General features: G+C 38.6%; 1 protein-coding gene across 2 annotated transcripts in view; it reads right to left on the reverse strand.

Moving 5' to 3' along the window:
• Positions 1 to 260: 260 nt before the first annotated feature.
• CA3H2orf42 (chromosome A3 C2orf42 homolog) overlaps positions 261 to 27,229 on the reverse strand; it is a 32,732-nt gene continuing 5,763 nt past the window's right edge. The window contains exons 2-10 of one of the 2 annotated variants that reach the window (XM_030310775.1): positions 17,851 to 18,130; positions 16,631 to 17,465; positions 15,566 to 15,676; positions 13,925 to 14,029; positions 12,152 to 12,256; positions 7,001 to 7,108; positions 5,620 to 5,720; positions 4,078 to 4,240; positions 261 to 948 (exon numbers count right to left, since the gene is read on the reverse strand). In XM_030310775.1, coding sequence (XP_030166635.1) covers positions 740 to 948; positions 4,078 to 4,240; positions 5,620 to 5,720; positions 7,001 to 7,108; positions 12,152 to 12,256; positions 13,925 to 14,029; positions 15,566 to 15,676; positions 16,631 to 17,453 — 1,725 coding nt within the window. In that variant the 5' untranslated portion in view covers positions 17,454 to 17,465; positions 17,851 to 18,130 and the 3' untranslated portion in view covers positions 261 to 739. The remainder of the gene's footprint in view (positions 949 to 4,077; positions 4,241 to 5,619; positions 5,721 to 7,000; positions 7,109 to 12,151; positions 12,257 to 13,924; positions 14,030 to 15,565; positions 15,677 to 16,630; positions 17,466 to 17,850; positions 18,131 to 27,229) is intronic. The other variant, XM_030310778.1, reaches the window with a different exon arrangement.

Below are 27,229 nucleotides of genomic sequence, written 5' to 3' on the forward strand. Positions count from 1 at the left end.
TGAAGACAGGCTTCCACTTCTGTGTCCTTCAGTATCACCATTCTGTGATCAATGAGCTCAAAAACAGGAATTGAACCTACCAGCTCTTAAACTTGTTGGAGAATAAAGAAGGAAATAAATATCTAGGGAACAAGTAATTAGAAGCATTAGTTTGAAATGTCAATAATCCCTTGATACCTGGACTTCTTTTTCCTATTTCACTGTTACTTAAATCTCCCCAAAGGCTTATAATTTTATAATCAGGCCAACATGAGATATACTTTGGAAAAACTAGTGACATTGTGCTTTTATTTGAGAACAAAATAAATGGGCATGACTGGAACTCTGTCAGGATGGTCCTTAACATTCTGCCCTAAACAGGGTATTATTAACTTTCCAACACTGTTGGTGTAAGAAGTGCTGCGAACATCTTAGAGAATTAGAAAAAGTTTGAAACAAACTCTAAAGGTGAGTTCTTTAAGAAGGAAAGAGAGCTGGTTTCCTTTTTGTTCCTTTAAAAATTCTAGCCAGAAATATCATCCAATTTATAACGAAGACCATACACAGCAGCACCAAAAAAGGCCATTTACAAGAAGAGTTTTTCTTCAACAGAATCCACTTGAATGCGATAAGAAATTGCATCTTGGCTAAGAGCAGTTCACTAGGCGACAGGGCCATCTAAGTGCCTAACTAGTATTTAAATTGTCAAGGGTTGGGAATGTGCAAATTTAGCAGCAAAAGACTCTTGTTTTTTCCCTTGTCAAGGGAAAGTGATGGTGGTCAGAGGCGCCAGTTCCAAGGGCTGGTCCAGCGGTGGCCGCTGGTCTTGGTATTCCGCCACATGCCCGTTCCGGTGGTGACCGTACTCAAACTTGATCCGAAGCTCACCAATCTTGGACTGAGGAAGGATATCTGGAATCCACTCAATGATGAACGGTGTTGGCTCCTTTTGATCTGGGGAAGTGTTGCCTGAAGACCAAAAAAAAAAAAAAAAAAAAAAGAACATTGATTAGTACCATTCCAAAATTTGAGGCTGGACAGATGTAACTCTGTTCAGTAATAAAAAAAGAAAAAAAAATTAAAACAACAACAACAAAATAGGAGAGAGAAACAGTGGAGAAGAATCAAGGGAAGGGAAAAGTGATTACTGGTGTATCTATCCAAATAAAAATTTCAGGGAACTGTCTGGCACCCTCAAATGAAATAAGACCCAGCCTCCATGGAAATAGAGCCAAAAGAATACTAAGGAGAGCCCAGATTAAGAAGAAAAGATAGCTGGATGAGATTAAAAGGGAGGCTAGCAAGAAAAGGTCAAGTTTCAAGGAAACCAAAAACAATTAAAATTACATGGTTCTAAAACATACTACAAACCCATAATAACCAAAGGAGTGTGGTACTGGCATATGTCTAGACAGATTAAATGAACAAAACAGAAAGATCCAAAGTGGACACAAATAGAACAGGAATTTAGCATAATATAAAGGTTGCATTTTCAATTAGTAAAATTAGTGATTAGTCATTTCAGTTAGTAAAATACAAGTGTTTCTTATAATAGTGTGCATCAATTAGATAACTATCTGGAAAGGGGCGCCTGGGTGGCGCAGTCGGTTAAGCGTCCGACTTCAGCCAGGTCACGATCTCGCGGTCCGTGGGTTCGAGCCCCGCGTCAGGCTCTGGGCTGATGGCTCGGAGCCTGGAGCCTGTTTCCGATTCTGTGTCTCCCTCTCTCTCTGCCCCTCCCCCGTTCATGCTCTGTCTCTCTCTGTCCCAAAAATAAATAAACGTTGAAAAAAAAAATTTAGATAACTATCTGGAAGAAAATAAAAGGTGGCAGAATCATACCTCATACCTTACATCAAAATAAATTCCAGAGGATCAAAGATTTAAACATGAAAAACTCAGGTTACAGAATGCTTTCAAAAAAATATAAAACACTAGCAGGGTCCAACTCTTGATTTTGGCTCAGGTCATGATCTCACGGCTCACGGTTCATGAGATCTCTCTCTCTCTGACCTTTCCCCCACTTGCATTCATGCACTCTTTTCTCTCTCAAAATAAATAAACATTTTACTAAAAAAAAAAACTAGCAGAATTTAAAATAATACAATATACCTTTCAGAACTATGGGGCATCTGGCTAGTTCAGTTGATAGAGCATGTGAATCTTTTTATTTATTTATGTATGTATTTATTTATTTTTTTTAATGTTTATTTTTGAAGGGGAGAGAGAGAGACAGAGTGTGAGTGGGGGAGGGACAGAGAGAAAGAGAGACATGGAGAATCTGAAGCAGGCTCCACGCTCCAAGCTGTCAGCACAGAGGCCGACAACAGAGCTCAAACCCACAAACTGTGAGATCATGACCTGAGCTGAAGTCAGACGCTTAACTGAGCCATCCAGGAGCCCCAAAGCATGTGAATCTTGATCTTGGGGTCCTGAGATCCCATGTTGGGCACACTGCTTACTTAAAAAAAAAAAAAAAAAAAAAGAAAAAAGGGCAAAGAAATTTTGACACTTGCTACAACATGGATGAACCTTGTAGACATTATAGTAAGTAAAATAAGTCAGAGAAAGGAAAAATACTGTATGATTCTACTTACATAAGCTACCTAAAGTAGTCAAATTAATAGAGACAGAAAATAGAATGGTTGTTGCCAGGGACCAGGGGTGAGGTGAGAGTGGGGAGTTACTAATTAATGGTACAGTTTCAGTGGAGGAAGACAAGAAAGTTCTGGAGATGGATGATGGTAATAGTTGCACAACAATGTAAATGTGTTTCATGCCTGAGAACTATACACTTAAAAATGGTTAAAATGGTAAACTATTTTATTTAAAATTTTTTTTTAAGTTTATTTATTTATTTTGACAGACAGAGAGTGAGCAGGGGAGGGGTAGAGAGAGAGAAGAGAGAGAGGATCCCAAGAAGACTTGGCACTGTCAATGCAGAGCCTGATGTGGGACTCGAACCCATGAACTATGAGATCACGACCTGAGCGGAAGAGTCGGACACTTAGCCAACTGAGTCACCCAGGCACCCCTAAAATGATAATTTTTATATTATATATGTTTTATAAAATTTTTTAAAAGTTAAAAAAATATTGTTTAAGAGGCACCTGCGTGGTTAGTCGGTTAAGCGTCCAACTTTGGCTCAGGTCATGATCTCACAGTTCGTGAGTACGAGCCCCACATTGGGCTCTGTGCTGGACCCTGCTTCAGATTCTGTGTCTCCCTCTTTCTCTGCCCCTCCCCCACTCATGCTCTCTCTCTTTCTCTCTCTCTCTCAAAAATGAATAAACTTTTAAAAAATTAAAAAAAAATGTTTAAGGTAGATATGGAAAGCTGTCATGATAATATTTTTAAGTTAAAAAAGTATCCGAGGTATGAGCCCATGTTTTGCAAACTCTTTTCATGTGTAGAACAGAGTCTAAAAGGAGATATGCCAAATTCTTTTTTTTTAATGTTTATTTTTGAGACACACACACACACACACACATACACACACACACACACACACAGTGCGAGTAGGGGGAGGGGCAGACAGAGAAGGAGACACAAAATCTGAAGTAGGCTCCAGGCTCTGAGCTGTCAGCACAGAGCCTGTTGCAGGGCTCAAACGCACAAACTGCGAGATCATGACCTGAGCTGAAGTCAGAAGCTTAACTGACTGAGCCACCAGGCACCCCTAAAATCTTAATGGTGATGTCTTCTATGGTGCATGAGCTTATAGGTGGTTCACTTTTCTCCTTTATGGTCTATAATGAAATCTATGACTTCTCTATAATGAATATGTATTACTTCTATTCTGTTCTATTTATTTTTAGAGATTTTAAGTAATCTCTATACCCAACATGGAGCTCAAATTTACAACCCCAAGATCAAGAGTCATGTGCTCCACTGACTGAGTCAGCCAGGTGCCCCTTATAATTTTATTTTAAAAGCATTGTTTCAAAAGAAACAAAACACTTTATTCCATGATGGCCTTTACAAGATGAATGCATGTGTCTTCTTTGCTTAAGGTCAAGATCCAATGTCTAGGACAGTTCAATGCACACAGCTAACCTTCAAAGGAAAATGAGCTATTGAAAGCACAATTTCACTTACCAACTTTGAGAAAAGTTTTTAGTTCCAAAGGTCGCAGCACAGGTTGCTTTTCTATACGACCATAGGTTTCTGCTATGCTCTCTACTTCCACTTTAGGGCATTTAAACAGCTCGTAAGTCCCATCCCGGTTCTGGATAAAACTCCGAGTGATTTCCAAGGGCATCTGGACACGAAGTCAATACCAAGAAAGGTGAGAAAGGAAAAACTTTCAAAGTAGACAAACATTTGGATGACAACAGATCTTTCACTTATTCTTTTTTGTTACACTCAAATTAATGGAAACCTCCTCTTGTATTTTCAAGTAAATGCTATCAAGAAATCTGCCTTTTCTCCTTTACATCATTCATGACTTTCCTTTTTTCTCTATAACTTTAATTTGAACCCCAGCCAAACTATCTATGAACTGAACCTCTAACATCTTCATGGCTATGCAATGGCTGCTGGCATAGACTTGCTCTCAAATCAGTTTTGTTCCCTTCCCTCCTGCTCTGCTAGCATGATTCTTCTCCTAAAAGCTCTACTGACAGCATCTACAGCTGGCCTAACATCTTGTATGCTTCACACCATCCTTGGGACTAAGCCAGACAGAACTTGAACTGGTCTTTGCCACTAAACAGCAGGGCATATAGCCTGTTTCTCATCGGCAAAATTCAGTTAATACCAACACATGGTTGTGAGTTTGAATGAGGCGATGCAGGTAAGTGATGCCCAAACAGACCGACACTCCAAAATTATCAATTAGTTCTCTTCCTTCACTTGACAGTGACAGTGCCTCCCTGAACACTTGCTCCAGGTGAGAAGCTATCTCTGTAACATCCAACAATTAAAGAGGTTCCTCAAGTGCCTTTAGTGCTAACACAGGGCTTTTCTAGGGTTCACATGTAAGTTTTATAACTACCAAACAACTTATTCTTTTTCTGAAAGTAACAATGCCTTGCAATTAAGCTAATCTTAATGTATCAAACCACACTATGCTGAATTTTCTACAATATTCCATTACTGTAGGAAGGGAAAAGCCTCAAATTTTCAGGATCTGCTTGAAAAAGAAAATGTTTAAAAATGTCTAAGATTCCTCTTGCAAAAAAGAATGCCAAATAATTAAGGGTCATTTTTCTAATGAGAACTACATTGCAGTTTGTGGAGAAGCATTTAATTGTGCTGAGTTCATTGACCTCACAAATAGTATATTATCTCAAATTATTTATATAATTTCTAGCTCCCTGCCGGTTAATGTAGGGCTCACCATAGCTAGTAGGGGTTCATTATCTAATTCACAAGAAAAATGATCTCTGTTTTCTGATCCTAAAGGCAAAGAAAAAGGATATTCCAATTTAAGATACTTTTTCAAACCACAGGGAATACCCATTAAAATCACAGTCAGAACTATACAGCCATGAATATTTCTGAATAATCTTTTAGTATGAAAAAAAGGAATTCTCTTCAGTGTCTATAACTCAAGGAATTGGTGCAAACATACTTCCTGCACTTGCTTCTCTTTCTTCCCCTCTTTGCCCTCCTACTATTGTAGAAATACACTCTTACCTCTGGAGTATCTAAGATTTGTTTAACTTGCAGGATATTAGTGATATGCCAGGTATACTTGGAAAAGGTTCCCAGTGGCAAGGCGTCTTTCCGAACAAAAGCTTCAATGTAAGAAGGGAACAAGATTAGACTACCAAAAAAATAACATTCTCTTTCATTGTATTTGTTATCCAGTTTTTAGAAAGTTCAGTGCAGTGCTATCCTTTCCTTATAGAATCTCAGCACTTTTAAAAAAGAAATTCTAGAGGCAAATCTGTAATAGGTTTGGCAGAAATGTGGTAAATCAAATGATATGGATTTCTGCTAACAGATGTCTCTGATGCTTCTTTGAGATGCTACTTATTTTTGCTACCTTAGCAACTGATTTCTTTGTTTGGTATAGCTACACGCACAGGACTCCATTATAAAACAGCACCTTACAACCTCTCACAACTTTAGATATACCAGAGGTCAAATTATAGTTCTTAAAAGAATTACATGGAGTTTAGGCCAGTTAACATGGTTGCCAACCTGTTGCCTTGCCTGAAGGATTATAAAGGGGTTTCACCAAAAGGCCTGCAAAAATAGCTAAAGGATGGGTTAAAAGTAATGCATTAGGAGGCCTAAAGTTTAAGGTGAAAGAAAGAATCAACACTGCCTCAGATAGATAAGCTGTGAAGACAAAGATTTTTATAGCCCTAAACAGTGATTCACAGATAGAATTCAACCTCAAAGATAGAATTAAACCTCAGTCCCTATTATAATCATCAAATAATTACTAACTAAAGAAATAGCATTGATGTCCAGCTATAGTTACTCTTGGGCTATTTATCATTGAGCCATCTATTCTTCCTCCTCTCTCCCTCGTTTCCTTACACTACCTAATAAGTATCATGAAATTTCTAGTAGAAGATGTAATAGAAAACCAAGAAATAAGCACCAGAATAATGTAATTATAAAGGGTTCCAAGCCTAAGAATTACTCTAAAAATAAAATCTTCCTTCATCAAAATTGGGAACCATGAAAAACAAGTTTTTGTTTTTGGTACAGATTGTAATATGCTTCCAAGAAGCCAGTGCAAATAACAACTGGAACTTACAATGCTTTTGCTGAAATTGGTTCATATCTAGAAAATGTCAAACTTCTTAGTGGGCACCCTCATTACACTTCACTGTCCTTTTACCAAGTTTGTGCTTTCTGAATTTTTCCATTAACTCTTACTGGAATAAGTATGGTACCTTTGAGGGGAGTGATCATTATTCCAAGAGCTGACTGGCTAAGGCTTCATGTTTTGAGCATGTGACTAGAAGTCCTAATCCTGAAAATACCACACGGTTTCTCTAAGCATAATTCTCTAAGGTCAAGATATCTATTGTTGTTCCTAAGGAAAAAAATTCCATACCTGTGGTGGAGTTGGGAAGCCGTTTCTTTGCACTTCCTATAGATATTCTTTGTTGCAGAGCATCAAAAAAGGACTGAGGAATGTGGAACACCAGTGGCTCTGGTTTGCCTATATCAAATAAGAAGAAACTCGTTTAAAGAAGCTCAGTGGGCTTTCTGACACGTAGGGAGAAGTGGAAGAAATGGAATTGGATGGCACTAACAACTAAAAATGCCACTGAGACTGCTTTATACAGAGGCAAAAAGAAGGCTTTGATTGACCTTTATGAGTCAAGCACTGTCACCAGCCCTACTCTTGATCTCTATTATGACAAATACAACAGACCCTTGTCATCTGCCAAAGATAACTTTTCAATTCCTCAGTTTCATAAACACCAGCATAGCCCAGACTTTTCCCTTTAAAGAGTATCTGAAATGAGGTGAGTACAATGAGGCTGAGTTGAGAAGGTAAATTTGATTCAATCCTGCTCACTGTCTCCAAGCATTTGCTATGTGCATTTATGTCCAAGCAAAGTAACTGCAAGGTGTCACTCAGATGGTCTGGGCCAAGAGTGCCACAAAGTCAGGACACTGTTTATCCAACAAGCATCGGTCTTTCTCTCTGAATATGATCTCTAAGAAGGCAAAATGTTTTGAAAATACGTAAAAAACCTCTTATAGAAACTTGCAAGACACTAAGGTCAACAAAAAGGCAGCAGAAACAATGTTAGCGGAGGGGTTGGAAGAGGTCAGAGTTTTCTTTAAAAACTGTCCATGAGGAGGGTGCCTGGCTGGCTCAGTGGTAGAGCAAGTGACTCTTGATCTCAGGGTTGTGAGTTCAAGCTCCACATCAGGTATAGAGCTTACAAACAAAACAAAACACAAACAAAAAAACCTGTTCCAGAACTACTATCTGGCTAGATACAACTTAAAGAATGGTTCTTTTTTTTTTTTAATTTGAGAGAGTGCATGCAGACACAGGAGTGGGGTGTTGGGGAGGAGCAGAGAGAGAGAGTGGGTATCTTTTTAAAAAAATATTTATTTATTTTTGAGAGAGAGAGCATGAGCAGGAAGGGGCAGAAAAAGAGGGAGACAGAGAATCCCAAGCAGGCTCTGCACTGTTGGCACAGAGCCTGATGTGGGGCTCGAACTCATGAACTGTAAGATCATGATCTGAGCTGAAATCAAGAGTTAGACACTTAACTGACTGAGCCACCAGGTGCCCCTGAGAGAGAGAGAGAGAAAGAGAGAGAGAGAGAGAGAGAGAGAATCTTAAGCAGGTTCCACATTCAGTGTAGAGCCCAACATAGGGCTCGATCCCACGACCCTGGGATCATGACCTGAGCCAAATTTAAGGGTCAGACGCTTAACCTACCGAGCCACCCAGACATCCCAAGAATGGTTCTTAAAGAAGACTCTTAAAGACAGTTCAGATGCCTTTTTATTTAAAGAAGTTTTTTTTGTTGTTGTTTTGTTTTTTGTTTTTTTAGGTAGGCTCCATACCCAGTGTGATGCTTGAACTTACAACCCTGAGATCAAGAGTCTCATGCTCTACCAACTGAGCCAGCCAGGCACTCCTCAGATGCCTTTTTGAAACAAAGGTCAAACCAAGAAAAATAAAAATAAAAGGTTTTCTAGAAGTCCACAGAAAGACTTTACGTTCTTTCAAATGTTTTTATATACTTTATTGAATGCAGAATGTCAATGACAAAACTGTCACTGCTTCTGAGTCACTAAAACAGTGATATATGGACAGTTTGGAAAAGTCACCATACAAAGGAATCTTAAAATTTTTCATCTTGAACTTAGATTGTGGGCTACATGCAGAGATCATGACTGGTCTAAAAGAAGTGCTAACTAACTAGAACTCAGGTGATGTGATGCCAGGGCTTAGACGTACAAATTACTCTTGAAAAGCCCACATAAAACATACAGACTCACAGTCCAGGAGAGATGATGATGACTTTGACAAAGGTAGTGGTAATGGAGATGGTGAGGAGGAGTGGTAATGGAGAATGGGACAGAGAGGGACCACCGTGTGCATCTTACATTATTGTTGGCATTCTATCTTTGATTTGGGGAGGTCGGTTTATAGGTACTTATTACATTACTTCAAACAGCAAATAAATACAATTTTAACAGGAAAAAACAGACTATTTTATTTATTTATTATTTTTTTAAGAGAAAGAGAGTAGGGGAGGGGCAGAGAGAGAAAATCCCAAGCAGTCCACATGCTGTCAGTGCTGAGTCCAATGCGGGGCTCAGTCTCATGAACTGTGAGATCAGGACCTGAGGTGTGATCAAGAGTCAGACACTAAACTGAGTGAACCACCCAGGCAGCCCCAAACATAGACTCTTTGAAACTCTTAATTTATTTCATATTTCTAAAAAGTAACTTCTGAAGTTTTATTTATTCTAAATTAATATAAACAAAATTAAACATGTATTGTAAGATCTCTATTCTTGTCTCTTCCCTTACCATGAAGCTGTAACTATTATAATCTTTCAAAACTCATCTGTTGATTGTCTCCTTTTGAGCTACTATTCACTTTGGAGTGTCTTATTTATTTATTTATTTATTTATTTATTTATAAATAATTTTTTCAAGTTTATTTATTTATTTTGAGAGAGAGACAAAGAGAGGGAGTAGGGGAAGGGGAAGGGCAGAAAGCAAGGGAGAGAGAATCCTAAGCAGGTTCCGTACTGTCAGCACAGAGCCTGACATGGGGCTTGAACCCACAAACCGTGAGCTCATGACCTGAGCCAAAACCAATAGTTGGATGATCAACCGACGTGCCACCCAGGTGCCTCGTATGTATGTATGTATGTATGTATGTATGTATTTATGTATTTATTTATTTATAAAAGATTTTATTTTATTTTTTTATAACTTTTTTTTAATGTCAATTTTTGAGACAGAGAGAGACAGAGTGGGGAAGGGGAAGAGAGAGAGGGAGACACAGAATCTGAAGCAGGCTCTAGGCTCTGAGCTGTAAGCACAGAGCCCAATGTACAGCTCTAACTCATGAACTGCGAGATCATGACCTGAACTGAAGTCAGTCACTTAATGAACTGAGCCACGCAGGTGCCCCTAAAGATTTTATTTCATTTTATTTATTTATTTTTAGAGACAGAGAGAGAGTACAAGTGGAGGAGGGCCAGAGGAAGAGGGAGAGAGAATCCCAAGTAGGCTCCACAGTCAGCATGGAGCCAATATGGGGCCTGCACTCACGAACTGTGAGATCATGACCTGAGCAGAAACCAGGAGTTGGACGCTTAACCGACTGAGCCACCCAGGCGCCCCCCTAAATATTTTATTTTTAAATAATCTCTACACCCAATGTGGGGCTCAAACTTGCAACCCTGAGATCAAAAATCACATGTTCTACTGACTGAGCCAGCCAGGCACCTGTTTCATTTTTCAAATGACAGTCATTGGACGCCTGGGTGGCTCAGTCGGTTAAGTGTCTGATTCTTGATCTCAGCTCAGGTCATGATCTCATGGTTCATGAGATGGAGCCCCAAGTGAGGCTCTGTGCTGACAGTGTGGAGCCTGCTTGGGATTCTCTCTCTCCCATTCTCTCTGCCCCTTCCCTGCTCACGTTCTTTCTCTCTCTCTCAAAATAAATAAGTAAACTTAAAAAAAAAGATTAAAATGATAATCATAAATTGCAACATATTCAGCAAAGAACATTACAATTATATGAGGTCTGCAAATATGCTATGAGGAGTGTTTGAAGACCTAAGATGTATCACTTGGAGAAAAGAAGACCTGTCAGGCAGCATGATAGCTATGTGTGCAGTGGTAGGGACTGTCACTTAGAACAGGCCTACTCCATGTGGCTAGAGTGAACCAGAACCAACAGGAAGTACTAGAAGCAAATATTTCTTTAATTTTTTTTTTTCAACGTTTATTTATTTTTGGGACAGAGAGAGACAGAGCATGAACGGGGGAGGGGCAGAGAGAGAGGGAGACACAGAATCAGAAACAGGCTCCAGGCTCTGAGCCATCAGCCCAGAGCCTGACGTGGGGCTCGAACTCACAGACCGCGAGATCGTGACCTGGCTGAAGTCGGACGCTTAACCGACTGTGCCACCCAGGCGCCCTAGAAGCAAATATTTCTACTTAGTGTGAGGAACACTTTCCTCACAGCTCTCACTGTCCAGCAATGTTATGAGCTGCCTGAAAAAGTGGTGAGCTCCTCACTACTGGACAAAGCCTGGAAAACTAGCCATCAAGGATGTTTTTAGCTATGGGCCAGGACTGGTTGGCTGGTCCACCTCTGAAATTGTTGAGGTCCCATGAAGTTATCACAATCAACCCAAATTCAGCCTGTATTCTCCAATCTTCCTTAATATGTCTATGTAACTTTATATAACTATCTTAGTCTCACATATTTAGATTTTTCTCTAAACGTTTTCCTCCCTTGCTCTGATTTTAAGTTTGAGAGTTAGAATGATCTTCTAAGGCTTTGGCATCTCTCTCACCTAACACACGTCCATATACATGTGTGCACAGACAGGCATACCCTAAGACCAAGGCCATCTACCTTTACTTATTATTTACTATTTGCGCTCCTCCATCTCTAAATTCATTCTGCTAGTCCTGTGTTTTAATGATGTGATTATTCCTTTATTTCATTTAAATCTCTACTTTCTTGTGGCCTAATGCACGCTGGACTGAACCCTAATTACTTTTCCTATCAAAACAGAACAGAACTACCATTTGCAACAACATGGATAGAGCCAGAGAGTATAATGATAGGTGAAATAAGTCAGTCAGAGAAAGACAAATATCATATGATTTCACTCTAATGTGGAATTTAAGAAACAAAACAAAGGAAAAGAAGAGACAGAGAGAGAGAGAGAGAAGTCAAGAAACAGACTCTTAACTACAGAGAACAAACTGATGGTTACCAGAGGGGAGGAGAGTCGGGGGATTGGTGAAATATGTGATAGGGATTAAGGAATGCACTTGTAGTGATGAACACCAGATGATGTATGGGATTATGGAATCACTATATCGTATACCTGAAACTAATATAACACTGAATGCTAACTATATTGGAATTAAAACAAAAACTTAAGTCAAAAAAACCAGAATAGAACTACAACACAATTACTTTAATTCTTCTACTTTCAGCAATAGCTAAGTTGGGCAACCAATACTTACCATCAAACTGATAGTGCATGGTTTGATGGATGCGTTCCGTGACACTGGCCAGCCAGTCTTGGAAGGACAGGGTCACTTGAGCCTCATCTAACAGCTGACCACAGGCTAGGAAAAACAAACAAAAAACTTTTCAGTAATTTTTATGGTTTTTTTTTTGCAAAAACAACAGTTAACTGAAGTCTGAAAAAGCTGCGGATTTTGTACAGAAAAGAGCAACAAGCTGAAATTTAAAGAAATTAGATACATTAAATGAAATGGAAAATTCTAGGATTTTTTTTTTAAGAATCCATCTAGAGGGGTGCTGGGTTGCTCAGCTGGTTGAGCGTCTGACTCTTGGTTTGGGCTCAGGTCATGATTTCATGGTTTGTGAGTTCAAGCCTAGCACCAAGCTCTGTGCTGACTGTACAGTGCCTGCTTGGATTCTCTCTCTGCCTCCCCCACTGCTCACTTTCTCTCTCAAAATAAATAAATAAACTTAAAAAAAAAAAAAAAGAATCCATCTAGAAAAAAATTGAAAAGTTGTGATTATTAACCACAGAAGGTTTGCAGCCTTTCAACATTAAACTGCAAATTGGAGGAGAGCCTCGCTGGCTCAGTCGGTGGAGCATGTGACCCTTGACCTTGGGGTCATGAGTTCTATCTTTACATTGGGTGCAGAGATTACTTAAAAATAAAATCTTTGAAAAAAAGAAACTGCAAACTTAAGAATGGCCTTGTATAACGGTTGCTTTAGAGATCTATAAATCAGGAGATAAGGATGCCACAACTATTATTCATTTGAAACTAAAATTCTCATTAGGTAAATGTATTTAGTGATAATTTGGATGAAAATCTATTTTATTTTATTTTATTTTTCCTTTGTACCAAAGGAAGTGATGAAAATCTGTTAAAAATCTTCTACCTGATATTTTTGATTTGTTTACTTCTTGACCTTCCAAAAACATTTATTCCTGGAATATGTCAGTTCTTAGCTAATTGGTTAATTAAGATTTGGTTTTGTATTATATGCTATTTATGTACTGATCTTGTCTTTAAAACCACAGTATGAGTGCAGGGATGATATCTAGTTTTTAATCACTCAGCCATAATATATGAGAGTTAAGAAAATGTTGATCCCCAAATGTATGGGCCTAATTATGCTGAATAGAAAAGTAAATATATAGGCTATGTTCAAATTAAGTTATTTTGTCTCATAAGTTCAGAAAGATAACCATGCTACTGCCTTTAGGTATGTTTTCAAACTTCATTTTTTTTTTAACGCATGTTGACTTTTAATTGATTGATTGATTGATTGATTAAGTAATCTCTATGCCCAACATGGGGCTTGTACTCACAACCCTGAGATCAAGAGTCACATGATCTACTGGCTGAGCCAGCCAGGTGCCCCAAACTTCAACTTGGGAGAACAGATTATATTTGCCTTTCTCAGCGAATATTTATCCCTGCAGAATTATAAAATATATTTCTTCAAGTTTGAGGCTCCACACCAACTGCATGTGGGTAACAGGCAACAAAAGGAAAATATCTTATAGAACATGTGCTGCCAAAACATGAAGGAATCTTTGCTGCGTTTGTCGTTAAAAAGACACGATTTGGGTCTGGGTATGATTTGAAACCAGTGGAACAGAATAGATCGCAGCCTCAGTGCCTGCTCGTGTTTATCTTACCACTCTTTGGGGGATAACATGCAACATTTCTTTTGATTATATTGCTTTGGGCTTCTTTAGGATGATTTTCCACCTCTTTAGCCTACCCTGGCTAAGGGAAACTTACCCTGCCTTTTTAATGAAGAAGCAACCACAGGTTTTTTCAGGCCACTTTTCCTTAGATTACTGCTCACTGCATCCTGAGGCAGCAGTGAACTGTTCGTCTGTGCACCTAAACCACACATCATTATAGTGATTTAATAATTTAATAACATATCTGTAGAATATAAATCAATTCAATATTAATTTCTCAAGAGTCTAAAACATAAAATGTCTTTGCTAAGGTCTAAGTTAGCTTCAGCTTCTAGAAGGAATTAACATTAGCATTAATACATAACATTTTAAGTTTTATATGCTCTTTACTGGAAATTGGGATGTGGGTGTGGGACCTAGAAGTGAAAAGAAGAAAAAAAATTCACCCACTGTTCCCACTTCTCAATCACTATCAATTTTCTGGTGAACTACCAGAAAAATTGTGTGTGTGTGTGTAGCTGATTTTGCTGGTTTAGTGATTTTAAGTAACTGTGATTATCCCAGGATCACCAAATTTAGCAAAAAAAAAAAAATCTAAATTTCAAATAAATGGCTTTTTAATATACGTATGTTCCAAATATTGCATGGGACATACTTATACTAAAAATTATTGTTTGTATGAAAATCAAATTTTACTGAGCATTCTGTATTTTACCTGAGTTATCTAAACATTTCTTTATACTTCTTTATAATAATTTTTAATGGCTGCCTAATATTCTATCAAGTTAATTTATTATGGTTTATTTAACTACCCCTAGCGGTTGGCCCTTATTTGTTTTTAATTTTTCAATATTATAAATAATTGTAAAGTTAACATCTGTGGACAAAATGTTTTTCCTGTATCAAGGATTATTTCCTCAGAATCAGGACTACTGAGTCAAAGGATAAGAACTTTTTTTTTTTTTTTTTTTTTTTGCTTTCAGGTTTTCTTGGGAAAGACCAATAAATAAACATTTAACAACAGTCTCTGCTCTATATTGCTGCCAGAATTACTTCTCAAAAACAGAAATGCCCATGTCACTTTTTTCTCCATCTTTCTCCAACATCCCAGCATCAAAACTCCTGTGCATGACCATTTGACCCACTTCCAAAAATACTCCCTCTCACCACAAAAATGTTCCTACTTACATGTGTAGACTGGTAGTATTTTTCTTTTGTTTAGAGTCTAGGACTTGCAACACTTATTTACAAAAGCACTTCACTATTTTCATATTGATTTATATGACTCCTTAATTGCCACTGGTACATTTACATTAAAAAAGAAAAAATATATATATGATGCCACATGTTGAAAATACAGATAAGAAACTATACTCTTAAATTAGTGCAGAAGATATAATTAACCATTGTCACAAATTTTTAAAAATGCTCTATGGATGAAAACTTCATAACACTATCCTATGGCAAATTAAGGTATAAAACTGGCCCAAATATTTAAGGGATAAATAAAATATACAATAATAAAAGGAGAATCTGGTTGGATCTTATACTCAGCCAAAAGAACCAACTCTTAGCTCAATTTCACAAAGAATTATCAATGAGGGATAAAACTTTTTTCAGGAAAAAAACATAACAAACATTATTTCTGCATTTGCTAAGATTGAGTGAAATACATAAAATACAGTAAAACAATCTCTAAAGACAACACCACCAAACAAATGAAACAGTTGCTCACCAGGTACTTCCTCTTTTTTCCTCTTCTTTGGCTTAGAGGCAGTAGACTCACAAGCTGATACTGTCGATTCTGAATGGCAACCTAACTGGGGCACAATAACCTCTTTAAGACCTAAAATATAACACATTTCTTAGTTATTAATACCATCCAAGAGTAAGTATGGGACCCTACCTAGAGAAAAATTAATTTATAAAACACAAATTATGGAGTGATTGCCTGCTTTAAAATAAATTCCTATTTATTTATTTATTTATTTATTTATTTATTTATTTATTTATTTAGAGAGCACACGCATGAGCAGGGGAGGGGCATAGGGAGAGGGAGAGAATCTTAAGCAGACTCCATGCTCAGCATTGAGCCCAACTTGGAGCTCAATCTCATGACCATGAGATCACAGCCTGAGCTGAAATCAAGAGTCGTTGGATGCACAATTGACTGAGCCACCCCACCCCTAACATAATTCCCTTTAAAGAACTCCCCAACATATAGGTTTTTGTTCATGGACCATTAACATGATAAAAGACTCTACAGAGAAATAACACTAAAAAGTTGGGAGTTACTGCCAACTAAAGATCATTAAGAAATGAAAATAAAAAGCATCTATAAGATAAAACTATGTTAAAAACCACAACAAAAGATGATGTAGAGTCTTTAAATGTCTTTTGAGCAAGGTATTAGTTTTCCTCATCTTCAAAGATGAGAAACAAGCAAGCAAGCCAAAATAAAAGTGTTTGTTTGTTTGCTCTTTGTTTTTATTAATACAGGGCATCTATGAAAGAGTTTAAAAAACAACAAAAAAGCAAAGCAAAGTTAACTTTTGCTAGATTGATTGTCTCAGTGAAAATGCCCAAGTCTCTTGATCATTAATTTCAATCGACGAACCAACCAGCCAACCAACCAACTTTATGCAAGTGTGCTTACTGGGATTAAAAGAAGGAATGCTTTTCGTTTGAATTATCTAGCAACTGCTTCTGAAGGTTGCTAGGACAATCTCCAAATGCCATCAGGGAACTCTTTCATTGCCATTTTAGAAAAACAGAGTAACTGTGTCAACACACCACCTACCGCTGGAATCAAAATTTAGGAAGTCTGAGAATTCCTGAGCCAATGTCTCATCACTGGCAAAGGCACAGATGCAAGCAAAGAAATGAATACACCTCTGGGCCACCTCATCCTTGGAGGCATTCGACTTATGCGATTTCAGAGCCTGGCAGGAGCAGAAGAACCGGCGCTCGGGCAAGCTTTTGGCACTGATTTTCTGCACAAAGGATGTATGCAAATACCCCAAACTATGCTTCTGGCTTGCCTTGCATTTCACCACCAAAATGTTTTTAGTAATCCTCTGTACAAGGGGACCTGTGGGCTCTGTGGCCAGCTGCCAGATGGTCTGCTTGGTTTCTGGGGAGGCCTGCATTGCATTCAGGACTGAGCTTTTCAGAGTCAGAGGGGTGGCTTCTGCCTGGCAGTTCACTGCCAGCTTGATGTGCTGGCACTGATTCTCCACAACGCTCTGGGTGGCAGCTTTCAGGCATGAGGGGACATAACATCGTCCAGAGCTCAGCTGAGTGATGATTGTCCCATCCACCGTCTGGATTGTCGTCTCTGACACACCTAGCTCCACAAAGCACCGGTGATCGGGGCCCCGGTCTCTTTGCCGCACCGAGTAAACCTGCAGATCAGAGCCTGTTATGATTTTGACAGCTTCAACACTAGGCTGCTTCCGTGCACCGTAGCGGAATATGGTTCCACATGTCTTGTTCTTACAACTCAGTCCCCGGGTTCCATTGTATGTGCCGCATCGGGGACACTTTCTGATTCCCCTCAATGTGGCCTTCCCCAAATCAGACAAGAAAGCTGGGACTTTAGTCCTCAGAGAGTTTGGCTCCATTTTTCAAAGGCCCTAAAAAGAGCAATAAACCCATCAACATGAATACACACTCATACATATACACACACCAAGTTAAAATCATTTATAAGATTTAGTAAGGAAAATAAAATGTAAAGAAATAATCTACCATTTTCAAATTGTACCCTCATAACAGAACATTCACTTAAGCCATCAAGCAAAAGGAAACTTTGCCTTTCACATTATTATATATTTTTAAAAACCTAACAACTAAAGCATTTCTCTAGGTTCAGCACTGTTTTCTACAACAGCACTGTTTTCTAGATTAGTTAACCTAATTTTTACATGCACAGATGTTTAATTTGAATAAGAACCGGAGAGTTGGAGAGATGAGTTCTTTCCTTTCCAACATTTCCCATAAAACGCAAGCCTATCCTACCTGTATCAGCTGCCACAGCATCCAGAATACAGTGTAACCTGAATCCATAAGACCTGAAAGGTGTTTCATTAGTTTAGGATGATCATAGAAGACAGGCAAAGACACAATCATTTGCAGAGTAAATGATACTGTTTAACCCAAAGTCTTTTGAAGTTTGAACTCTATGATGTAACAATGCAGACATTCTGCCTCCCCTTTCTTGGCCAGCCAATGGCAAAGCTCCTGCCCAGTGTTCCAGAGTCGAAGATTCCCAACTACCCTAAGTGGAGATCTTGGCAGTCTACAAAACAAGAAAAAATGTTAAAGTTATACAAAAGTCTCTCCTCTTAGAATAGGAATCTAAGTCTTTCATAGATATTTGAAAAATATTTGACAGAAATTCTTATGGAAATGCTTGGCTTGTACTTTTAATTTAAAGCAGGTAAAACAGTGCTAATGTCATTCATTACACAGAGAGTTGTCAAGAACACCCAGAGCCATGATACACAATCAGCCAAATACTCATCCTTCTTAATAGTAATGTATTGCATCTTAGAGTGCTTTATGCTAGTCAAAGCGCTTTCACATTATTTCATTAGAACCTCACAATACTAGGATCTCATTTGAGCCAAACAACCACCACTCTTCACAGGGAAATTAAAAAGTTAAGTAACTTGAGGCACCTGGCTGGCTCAGTCAGTAGAGAATGTGATTGTTGATCTTGGGGTCATGAGTTTGTGCCCCACACTGGGCATAGAGATTACTTAAACAAAACAAAACAAAAAACAAAACAAAACAAAACAAAACAAAACAAAACATGGCTCAGCTGGTTGATCCTCTGACTCTTGGTTTTGGCTCAGGTCATGATCTCACAGTTCATGGGATTGAGCCCCGCACTGGGCTCTAAGCTGACAGCGCGGAGCCTGCTTAGGGTTCTCTCTCTCTCCCTCTGCCCCTCTCCCCTACTCTCTCTCTCAAATAAGCTTAAAAAAAAAAAATGCTAAGAAAACTTAAAAAAAATTTTTTTAATGTTTATATATTTATTTTTGACAGAGAGATAGATAGAGAGCAAGTAGGGAAAGGGCAGAGAGAGAGGAAGACAGAATCCCAAGCAGGCTCTGCACCATCAGCCCAGAGCCCGATGCTGGGCCTGAACCCAAGAATCGCAAGATCATGACCTGAGCCGAAACCAAGAGTCGGATGCCTAACCAACCGAGCCACCCAGGCGCTTCTTAAAAAATTTTTAAATTTATATAAAAAGTAACTTGCCTGAGGTCACCCAGCAAAATCAGCAATGTGGTTTCCAGTGTCTGTTAGGAAGAGTGTGAATCTCTGCTTTTAATTTCCCCTCTAATATTATGAAAATTTTCAAATATAAAAAAAACAGAATTATACAGTGCACCTCCATATGCCCACCCACTAGATTCTACAATTAACATTTTACTATATTTGCTTTATCACATATCTATTTATTCCTTTCTCCATCCATCAATCCCTCTTATATTTTACTGTATTTCGAAGTAGTTTGCAGACATCAATTCAGCATGCATATTATTAAAGTTCAACATTAAAAAAATTTTTTAATGTTATTCATTTTTGAGAGACAGAGCATGAGCGGGGGAGGGGCAGAGAGAGAGGGAGACACAGAATCAGAAGCAGGCTCCAGGCTCTGAGCTGTCAGCACAGAGCCCAGAACGGTCTCAAACTCACGAACCAATAAAATCTTTTTTTTTTCTTAATGTTGAACTTTATGGGGAGCCTGAGTGGCTCAGTCGGTTAAGCGTCCGACTTTGGCTTGGGTCATGATCTCATGGTTTATGGGTTCCAGCCCCTCATCAGGCTCTGTGGTCCAGCTCAGAGCCTGAAGCTGGCTTCGGATTGTGTCTTCCTCTTTTCTCTCTCTACCCGCCCCCCGCTCGCATTCTCTCAAAAATAAACGTTAAAAAAATAATAAAATATTTTATTAAGATGGGGGGGGGGTGGCAGGTGCCTGGGTGGCTCAATTGGTTAAGCGTCTGACTTTGGCTCAGGTTATGATCTCACGGTCTGTGGGTTTGAGCCACGCATTGGGCTCTGTGCTGCCAGCTCAGAGCCTGGAGTTCAGATTCTGTCTCCCTCTCTCCCTGCCTCTTCCCCACTTGTGCGCGTGCTCCCTCTCCCTCTCTCTCTCTCTCAAAAATAAATAAACATTTTTTAAAAAAAGTTTTTTTGGGGGGGTGCCTGTGGCTCAGTTGGTTGAGTGTCCGACTCTTGATCTCAGCTCTGGTCATGATCTCATGGTTTGTGGGTTTGAGCCCTGCCTCAGACTCTATGCTGACAGTGCAGAGCCTGCTTGGGATTCTCTTTCTCTCTGTCCCTCATCACTCTCTCTCTCAAAAATAAACTTAAAAAAAATATTTAAAAAAATCTTTTTTTTAAAGTTTGCCCAGGGGGAGGGGAGGGGCAGAGAGAGAGAATCCCAAGCAAGCCCCACATTCAGCTTGCAGGCTGATGCAGGGCTCGAACTCACGAATGGTGAGATCATGACCTGAGCAGAAATCAAGAGTTGGACACTTAACTGACTCAGCCACCCAGGTACCCCTTTAAGTAATCTCTACACCTAACGTGGGGCTTGAACTCACAACCCTGAGATCAAGAGTCATGTGCTCTACAGACTGATCTAGCCCGGTGCCCAAAATTTCAATATATATTTTTAAGGCAATCTGCTTGTGATGTTGAAATTGGCTGTTAGTATTGCTCTTGCCCCCTGACCCCAAAGGATGATGTTGATGAAGTATTTTCTTTCCACATTTTCTATAGTCTATTTGCTAATCAACAAATTGTAAAGTACAAATAAGGAAAGTCTAAGAATGCCCACGTTTTCATTAGTGCTATAAATTAATGGCCCAACTGTAATATGTGTTGTGATGTATCCACGAAGTGAATAAAGCTTTGTGAAATATAATCTATTGCAGTTTTCCACCTTGGCACTACTGACATTTAGGGCTGACATTCTTTGTTGTAGGGAAGAGTTCTATACATTGTAGAATGTTTGGTAGCATCCAGGGTCTCTACCCACTAGATGCCAATAGCAGTCTACTCTTCCTCCCTATGTGTTAAACAAACAAACAAACAAACAGTTTCCAGATATTGCTGAATGTCCTCTGGGAGCTAAGTCACCCATTAAACACCCCTAATCTAGGAGAGCCAGGGTGGCTCAGTCTGTTAAGTGTCTGACTCTTGATATCGGCTCAGGTCATGGTCTCAGAGTTCGTGGGATCAAGCCCTGCATCAGGCTCCATGCTGACAGCAGGAGCCTGCTTGGAATTCTCTCTTTCCCTTTGTCTGTTCCCCTCCCCCCACACATGCTCTCTCTTACTCTCTCAAAATAAATAAGTGGGGCACCTGGGTGGCTCAGTCGGTTAAGCATCTGACTCTTGGTTTTGGTTGAGGCCATGATCTCATGGTGAGCCTGCACTGGGCTCTGTGCTGCCAGTATGGAACCTGCTTGGGATTCTGTCTGTCTCCCTCTCTCTGCCTCTCCCCCCACCTCTCTCAAGATAAATAAATAAACTTTAAAAACAGTTTAGAAAGGGGAACCCTCTTGCACTGTTGGTGGGAATGCAAACTGGTGCAGCCACTCTGGACAACAGCATGGAGGTTCCTCAAAAAAGTAAAAACAGAATTACCCTATACCCAGCAATAGCACTACTAGGAATTTATCCAAAGGATACAGGAGTGTTGATATGAAGAAACATATGCACCCCAATGTTAATAGCAGTGCTATCAACAATAGCTAACATATGGAAAGAGCCCAAATGTCCATCAACTGATGAATGGATAAAGAAGATGTGGTGTGTGTGTGTGTGTGTGTGTGTGTATACACACACACACACACACACACACACACATATATATATATATATATATATATATATATATATATATACACAATGGAACACTACTCGGTGATGAAAAAGAATGAAATCTTGCCATTTGCAACTACGAGGATGGAACTGGAGGGTGTTATACTAAGTAAAATGAAGTCAGTCAGAGAAAGACAGATACCATATGATTTCACTCATATGTGGAATTTGAGAAACTTAACAAATGACCATAGGGGAAGGGAAGGAAAAATAAGATACAAACAGAGAGGGAGGCAAACCATAACAGACTCTTAAATACAGAGAACAAACTGAGGGTTAATTGGGGGTGGACGACTGGGAGAGTGGGGATAATGGGTGATGGGCATTGAGGAGGGCACTTTGTTAGGGTGAGCACTGGGTGTTGTAACTAAGTGATGAATCACAGGAATCTGCTCCTGAAGCCAATACTACACTGTATGTTAGCTAACTTGACAATAAATTAAAAAAAAAAAAGTTTAAATAAATAAATAAATAACTAAGCTTTAAAAAAACAAAACCCTAATCCAGAGACATTAGTTTGTTTACACAGCATTTCCTTTCTAGGCCAATAATCTTCTTTAGCAGGTATTTTCATTCAGCCACACGTGGGTTCTTAAGAGAGAATGTTGTTCCAAAGTCAAAAGATAGAATATTTAGTTTGCTCTTTACCACCAGTTATTTCTTTGACCAAGTTTAACTTCTGAGTTTCAGGTTGGCTTTCATTTGCAAAATAAAAAATATATATGTATATATAAATAAAATATAAACATATAAAAATATATAAATATATAATATAATATATAATATATAAAATATAAATATATACAAACATATAATATACAATATATTAATATCAATATAATTATTTACATATTAACATATATTAATATATACATTAAAATATAGAATATATAAAATAATATACGACTATATATTTATATACATTTATATAAATATAAACAATAAATATATATTATATATAAATATATGTATAAATAAAAATATATATGAAAGAGCTTAATAAAAGTTTATTTCTATTTTTAAAGAATTCTTTTTAATTTTTTAAATTTATTTATTTTGGAGAGAGAAGCAGGCATTCCTGTGCACATACACGAGCAGGGGAGGGGGAGAGAGAGAGAGAGAGAGAGAGAGAAAGAGAGAGAGAATCCCAAGTAGGCTTCAAAGTAGGCTTCATGCTGTCAGCTTGGGGCCTCACTCAGGGCTTGAACTCACAAACTGTGAGATCATGATCTGAGCCAAAGTCAAGAGTCGGACATCCAACCAATGAGCCACCCAGTCACCCCCGGAATTAATCAATTTCCCAATTACATTGATGATGATGACTTAACATATCATTTAAATGGGAAAAAAATAAGTTTGTTCATTAAGGGAGGAACTGGTTTGCCAATTATACATGGTGAAGCCTTAAGGTGCTGTAGTTTTAGCATCATCATAGGAATTCCACTCTCCTTTTATTTTTTATTTTACTTTTGGGTTATTCTCTGAAGAGGGCAATTTGTTAGTATCTTTCAAAATAAAAAAAATGCACACTTCTTTAAAAATAACTTTTAATTTGGGAATAACTTTAGATGTAAAGAAAAGATAAAAAAGATCGGAGAGATTCCTGTATACCCACCCAGCCTCCCCAAGTGTTAACATCTTATCGAATCATGAGAGATTTGTCAACACTAAGGTTTTAACATTGGTACAATACTATCAACTCTACTACATACAGACTTTATTAGGATTCACCAGTTTTTCCACTAATGGCACTTTTTTTTTTTTTAAGTTTATTTGAGAGAGAGAGCACAAGGAGGAGAGGAAGAGAGAGAGAGGGAGAGAGAGAGAGAGAGTCCCAAGCAGGCTCTGCACTGTCAATGCACAGCCCCATGTAGGGCTCAAACTCAGAAACTGTGAGGTCATGACCTGAGCTGAAAACAAGAGTTGGATGCTCAACTGACTGAGCCATGCAGGAACCTCCTAATGGCACTTATTTAAGAATAATTTTTTTTTTTAAATTTTTTTTTTCAACGTTTATTTATTTTTGGGACAGAGAGAGACAGAGCATGAACAGGGGAGGGGCAGAGAGAGAGGGAGACACAGAATCGGAAACAGGCTCCAGGCTCTGAGCCATCAGCCCAGAGCCTGACGCGGGGCTCGAACTCACAGACCGCGAGATCGTGACCTGGCTGAAGTTGGACACTTAACCGACTGCGCCACCCAGGCGCCCCAAGAATAATTTTTTTTAAAGATTTTTTTAAATATTCTTTTTTAATTTAATTTAAAGTGATCTCTACACCCAACATGGGGCTCAAACTTAGAACTCTGAGATCAAGAGTCGCATGTTCTACTGACTGAGCCAGCCAGGCACCCCAACAATAAACTTTTTATTTTAGAATAATTTCACATTTTCAGAGAAGTTGCAAAGATAAAATAGAGAGTTCCCAGATACGTTTCACTCAGTTTCCCCCAATGTTAACATTATATATTATCACCACAGGGCATTCGTCAAAACTAAGAAGCCAACATTAGTACATTATTATTAACTAAACTAGACTTTCTCCTTTTTTCTGTTCCAACCCAAAATACCACATTGCATTTGTCATGTCTTCTTAGTCTTCTTGGAGCTGTAGTTTTGTCTTTCCTGGTTGTTCATGATCTCGGTAATTCTGAAGAGTCAGGTATTTTATAGAGTGTCCCTTAATTTGGAGTAATCTGATGTTTTCTCTGCATATTTAAAAATTATTTTATTTTATTATTACTTTTTTTTAATGTTTATTTTTGAGAAAGAGAATATGCAAGCAGGGGAGGGGCAGAGAGAGAGAAGGATGGGGGATCTGAAATGGGCTCTGTGCTGACAGCAGAGAGCCCAACAACGGGGCTTGAACTCACAAACTGTGAGATCATAACCTGAGCCAAAGTTGGATGTTTAACCAACTGAGCCATTCAGGTGCCCTTACTTTTTTTTTTTTTAATTAAAAAAATTTATTTATTTATTGAGAGAGAGAGAGAGTATGTGTGTGAACAAGCAGGGGAGGGGCAGAGAGAGGTGAGAAAGAATCCCAAGCAGGCTCCATACTATTAGTGCAAAGCCTGCCACGGGACTTCAATTCACAAACCTATGAAATCATGACCTGAACTGAAATCAAGAGTTTGAGGCTTGGGGCACCTGGGTGGCTCAGTTGGTTGAGGGTCCAACTTCAGCTCAGGTCATGATCTCACAGTTGGTGAGATCAAGCCCGGCGTGGGGCTCTGTGCTGATGGCTTGGAGCCTGAGGCCTGTTTTGCATTCTGTGTCTCCCTCTCTCTCTGCCCCTCCACCACTCATACTCTGTCTCTCTCTCTCTCTCAAAAATAAAATAAAATTAAAAAAAAAAAGAGTTGGAGGTTTAACTGACTGAGCCACCCAGGCGCCCCTCTGCCCCCTCTGCATATTTCTTTTGACACAGTAATTGCACTAATTAGAATTTATCTTACAGATATTCTCCCACATATGAAATGTGGGATATATAAGGTTATTCACTAAAGCACTTTTGTAACAGCAAAACATTAGAAACAACCTAACGCCCACCAAGAAGGAACTAGTTGGGGGCGCCTGGGTGGCTCAGTTGGTTAAGCATCAGATTTTGGCTCAGGTCATGATCTCACAGTTTGTGAGTTCGAGCCCTGCGTCAGGCTCTGTGCTGACAGCTCAGAGCCTGGAGCCTGCTTCATATTCTATGTCTCCCTCTCTCTGCCCCTCCCCGACTCATGCTCTGTCTCTCTCTCTCTCTCAAAAAATAAACATTAAAAAATTTTAAGAAAAAGAAGAAGGAAGTGGTTGAGTTATGGTATATCCATATAATTGGAATACTTTCCAAAAAATAAAATATTCTACATTTATTTAAATAAAGACTCAGGAAGTTTCTTATGTGTTGATTTTTCAGATCTTTAAGACATGTAGAAAGGCAAGGTATAGGGGCGCCTGGGTGGCTTGGTCAGTTAAGCGTCCGACTTCGGCTCAGGTCATGATCTCACTGTCCGTGAGTTCGAGCCCCACGTTGGGCTCTGTGCTGACAGCTCAGAGCCTGGAGCCTGTTTCAGATTCTGTGTCTCCCTCTCTCTCTGCCCCTCCCCTGTTCATGCTCTGTCTCTCTCCGTCTCAAAAATAAATAAACGTTAAAAAAATTTTTTTTAATAAAAAAAAAAAAAAGAAAAGCAAGGTATAGAACAGCCAAGTATGATATGCTGTCAACATATCAGGAGAAGGAAGGAAACATATATACACAATATACATATACAATAAAATAATTTCCTAAAATTTCTTTTTTTTTAACTTAAAGTCTCCTAAAATTATACAATATAAAAGCAAAATTTAGGGGCAAAAATTATCATTAAACATATCTTATCCTATCTCACTTTATATACTCAAATAAATTCAAGGCAGATTAAAATGTTCAAGTATAAAAGTTGGAACTGTTAACATAGTAGGACAAAGGGAGGGGATTTAACATTTTTTAAGGATATCAGAATGATCATGGCCTAAATGACACAAACCCCAGAAGCCTGACTGTATTAGTGTGTTTGTGTGTTTTTTTAAGAAACCTCTTTATTGAGGTATATTTTATAGACCACAAAATTTATCCATTTTAAGTATACAATTCAATGACAGTCATTATACTTACAGAGGTAGGCATCCATCACTACAGTCCAGTTTGAGAACACTTCTATCACCCTAAAAAGACCCCTCTGGCCATTTGCAGTCAATTACCATTCCTACCCCCAGGCAATCACTAATCTGTCTTATTGTCTCTACAGATTTAGATTTTTTGGACATTTCATATAGATGGAATCATACAATATGTGAGATTTTGTATTTTAATGTGTTTGTATTCTTTCATTCAACATGCTGTTTTCAAGGTTGAACCATATTGTAGCATGTATTAGTAATTCATTTGCTTACATTGCTGAAAAGCATTCCATTGTATGGATATATCATTTTGCTTATCCATTCACCAGCAGACAGATAACTGTTCTGTTTCCAATTTGTGGCTATTATCAACATGCTGCTGAGAACATTAACATGCAAGTCCCCATGTAGACAAGGATCTTCATTTCTCTTGGGTATCTAGATACCTAGAAGTAGAATTACAGGGTCATAGTTTAACTTAAACTTTTTAAGAAATGACCAAACTGCTTTCCAAACTGAAAAGCATTGTTATATTCATACCAGCAACATAAGAGGGTTCCTGCTTCTCCTCTTCTCTTCCTGGCCAACATGTATTATTATCTTCTTCTTTCAAAAAAAATGTTTATTGATTTATTTTGAGAGAGAGCGAGAGAGCAAGGGAGGGACAGAAAGAGAGGAAGAGAGAGAATCCTAAGTAGGCTCCTTGCTTTTAGCACAGACCCCTATGTGGGGCTCACTCGCATGAACCACGAGGTCATGAACTGAGCTGAAATCAAGAGTCTGATGCTTAACCCACTGAGCCACCTGGAGCCCCTTGTCTTATTATGGCCATTTGGTTATAGTAGGT

Source organism: Lynx canadensis, chromosome A3 (genome assembly GCF_007474595.2).
Source record: "Lynx canadensis isolate LIC74 chromosome A3, mLynCan4.pri.v2, whole genome shotgun sequence".
In the NCBI taxonomy this organism is placed as follows: Eukaryota; Metazoa; Chordata; class Mammalia; order Carnivora; family Felidae; genus Lynx; species Lynx canadensis.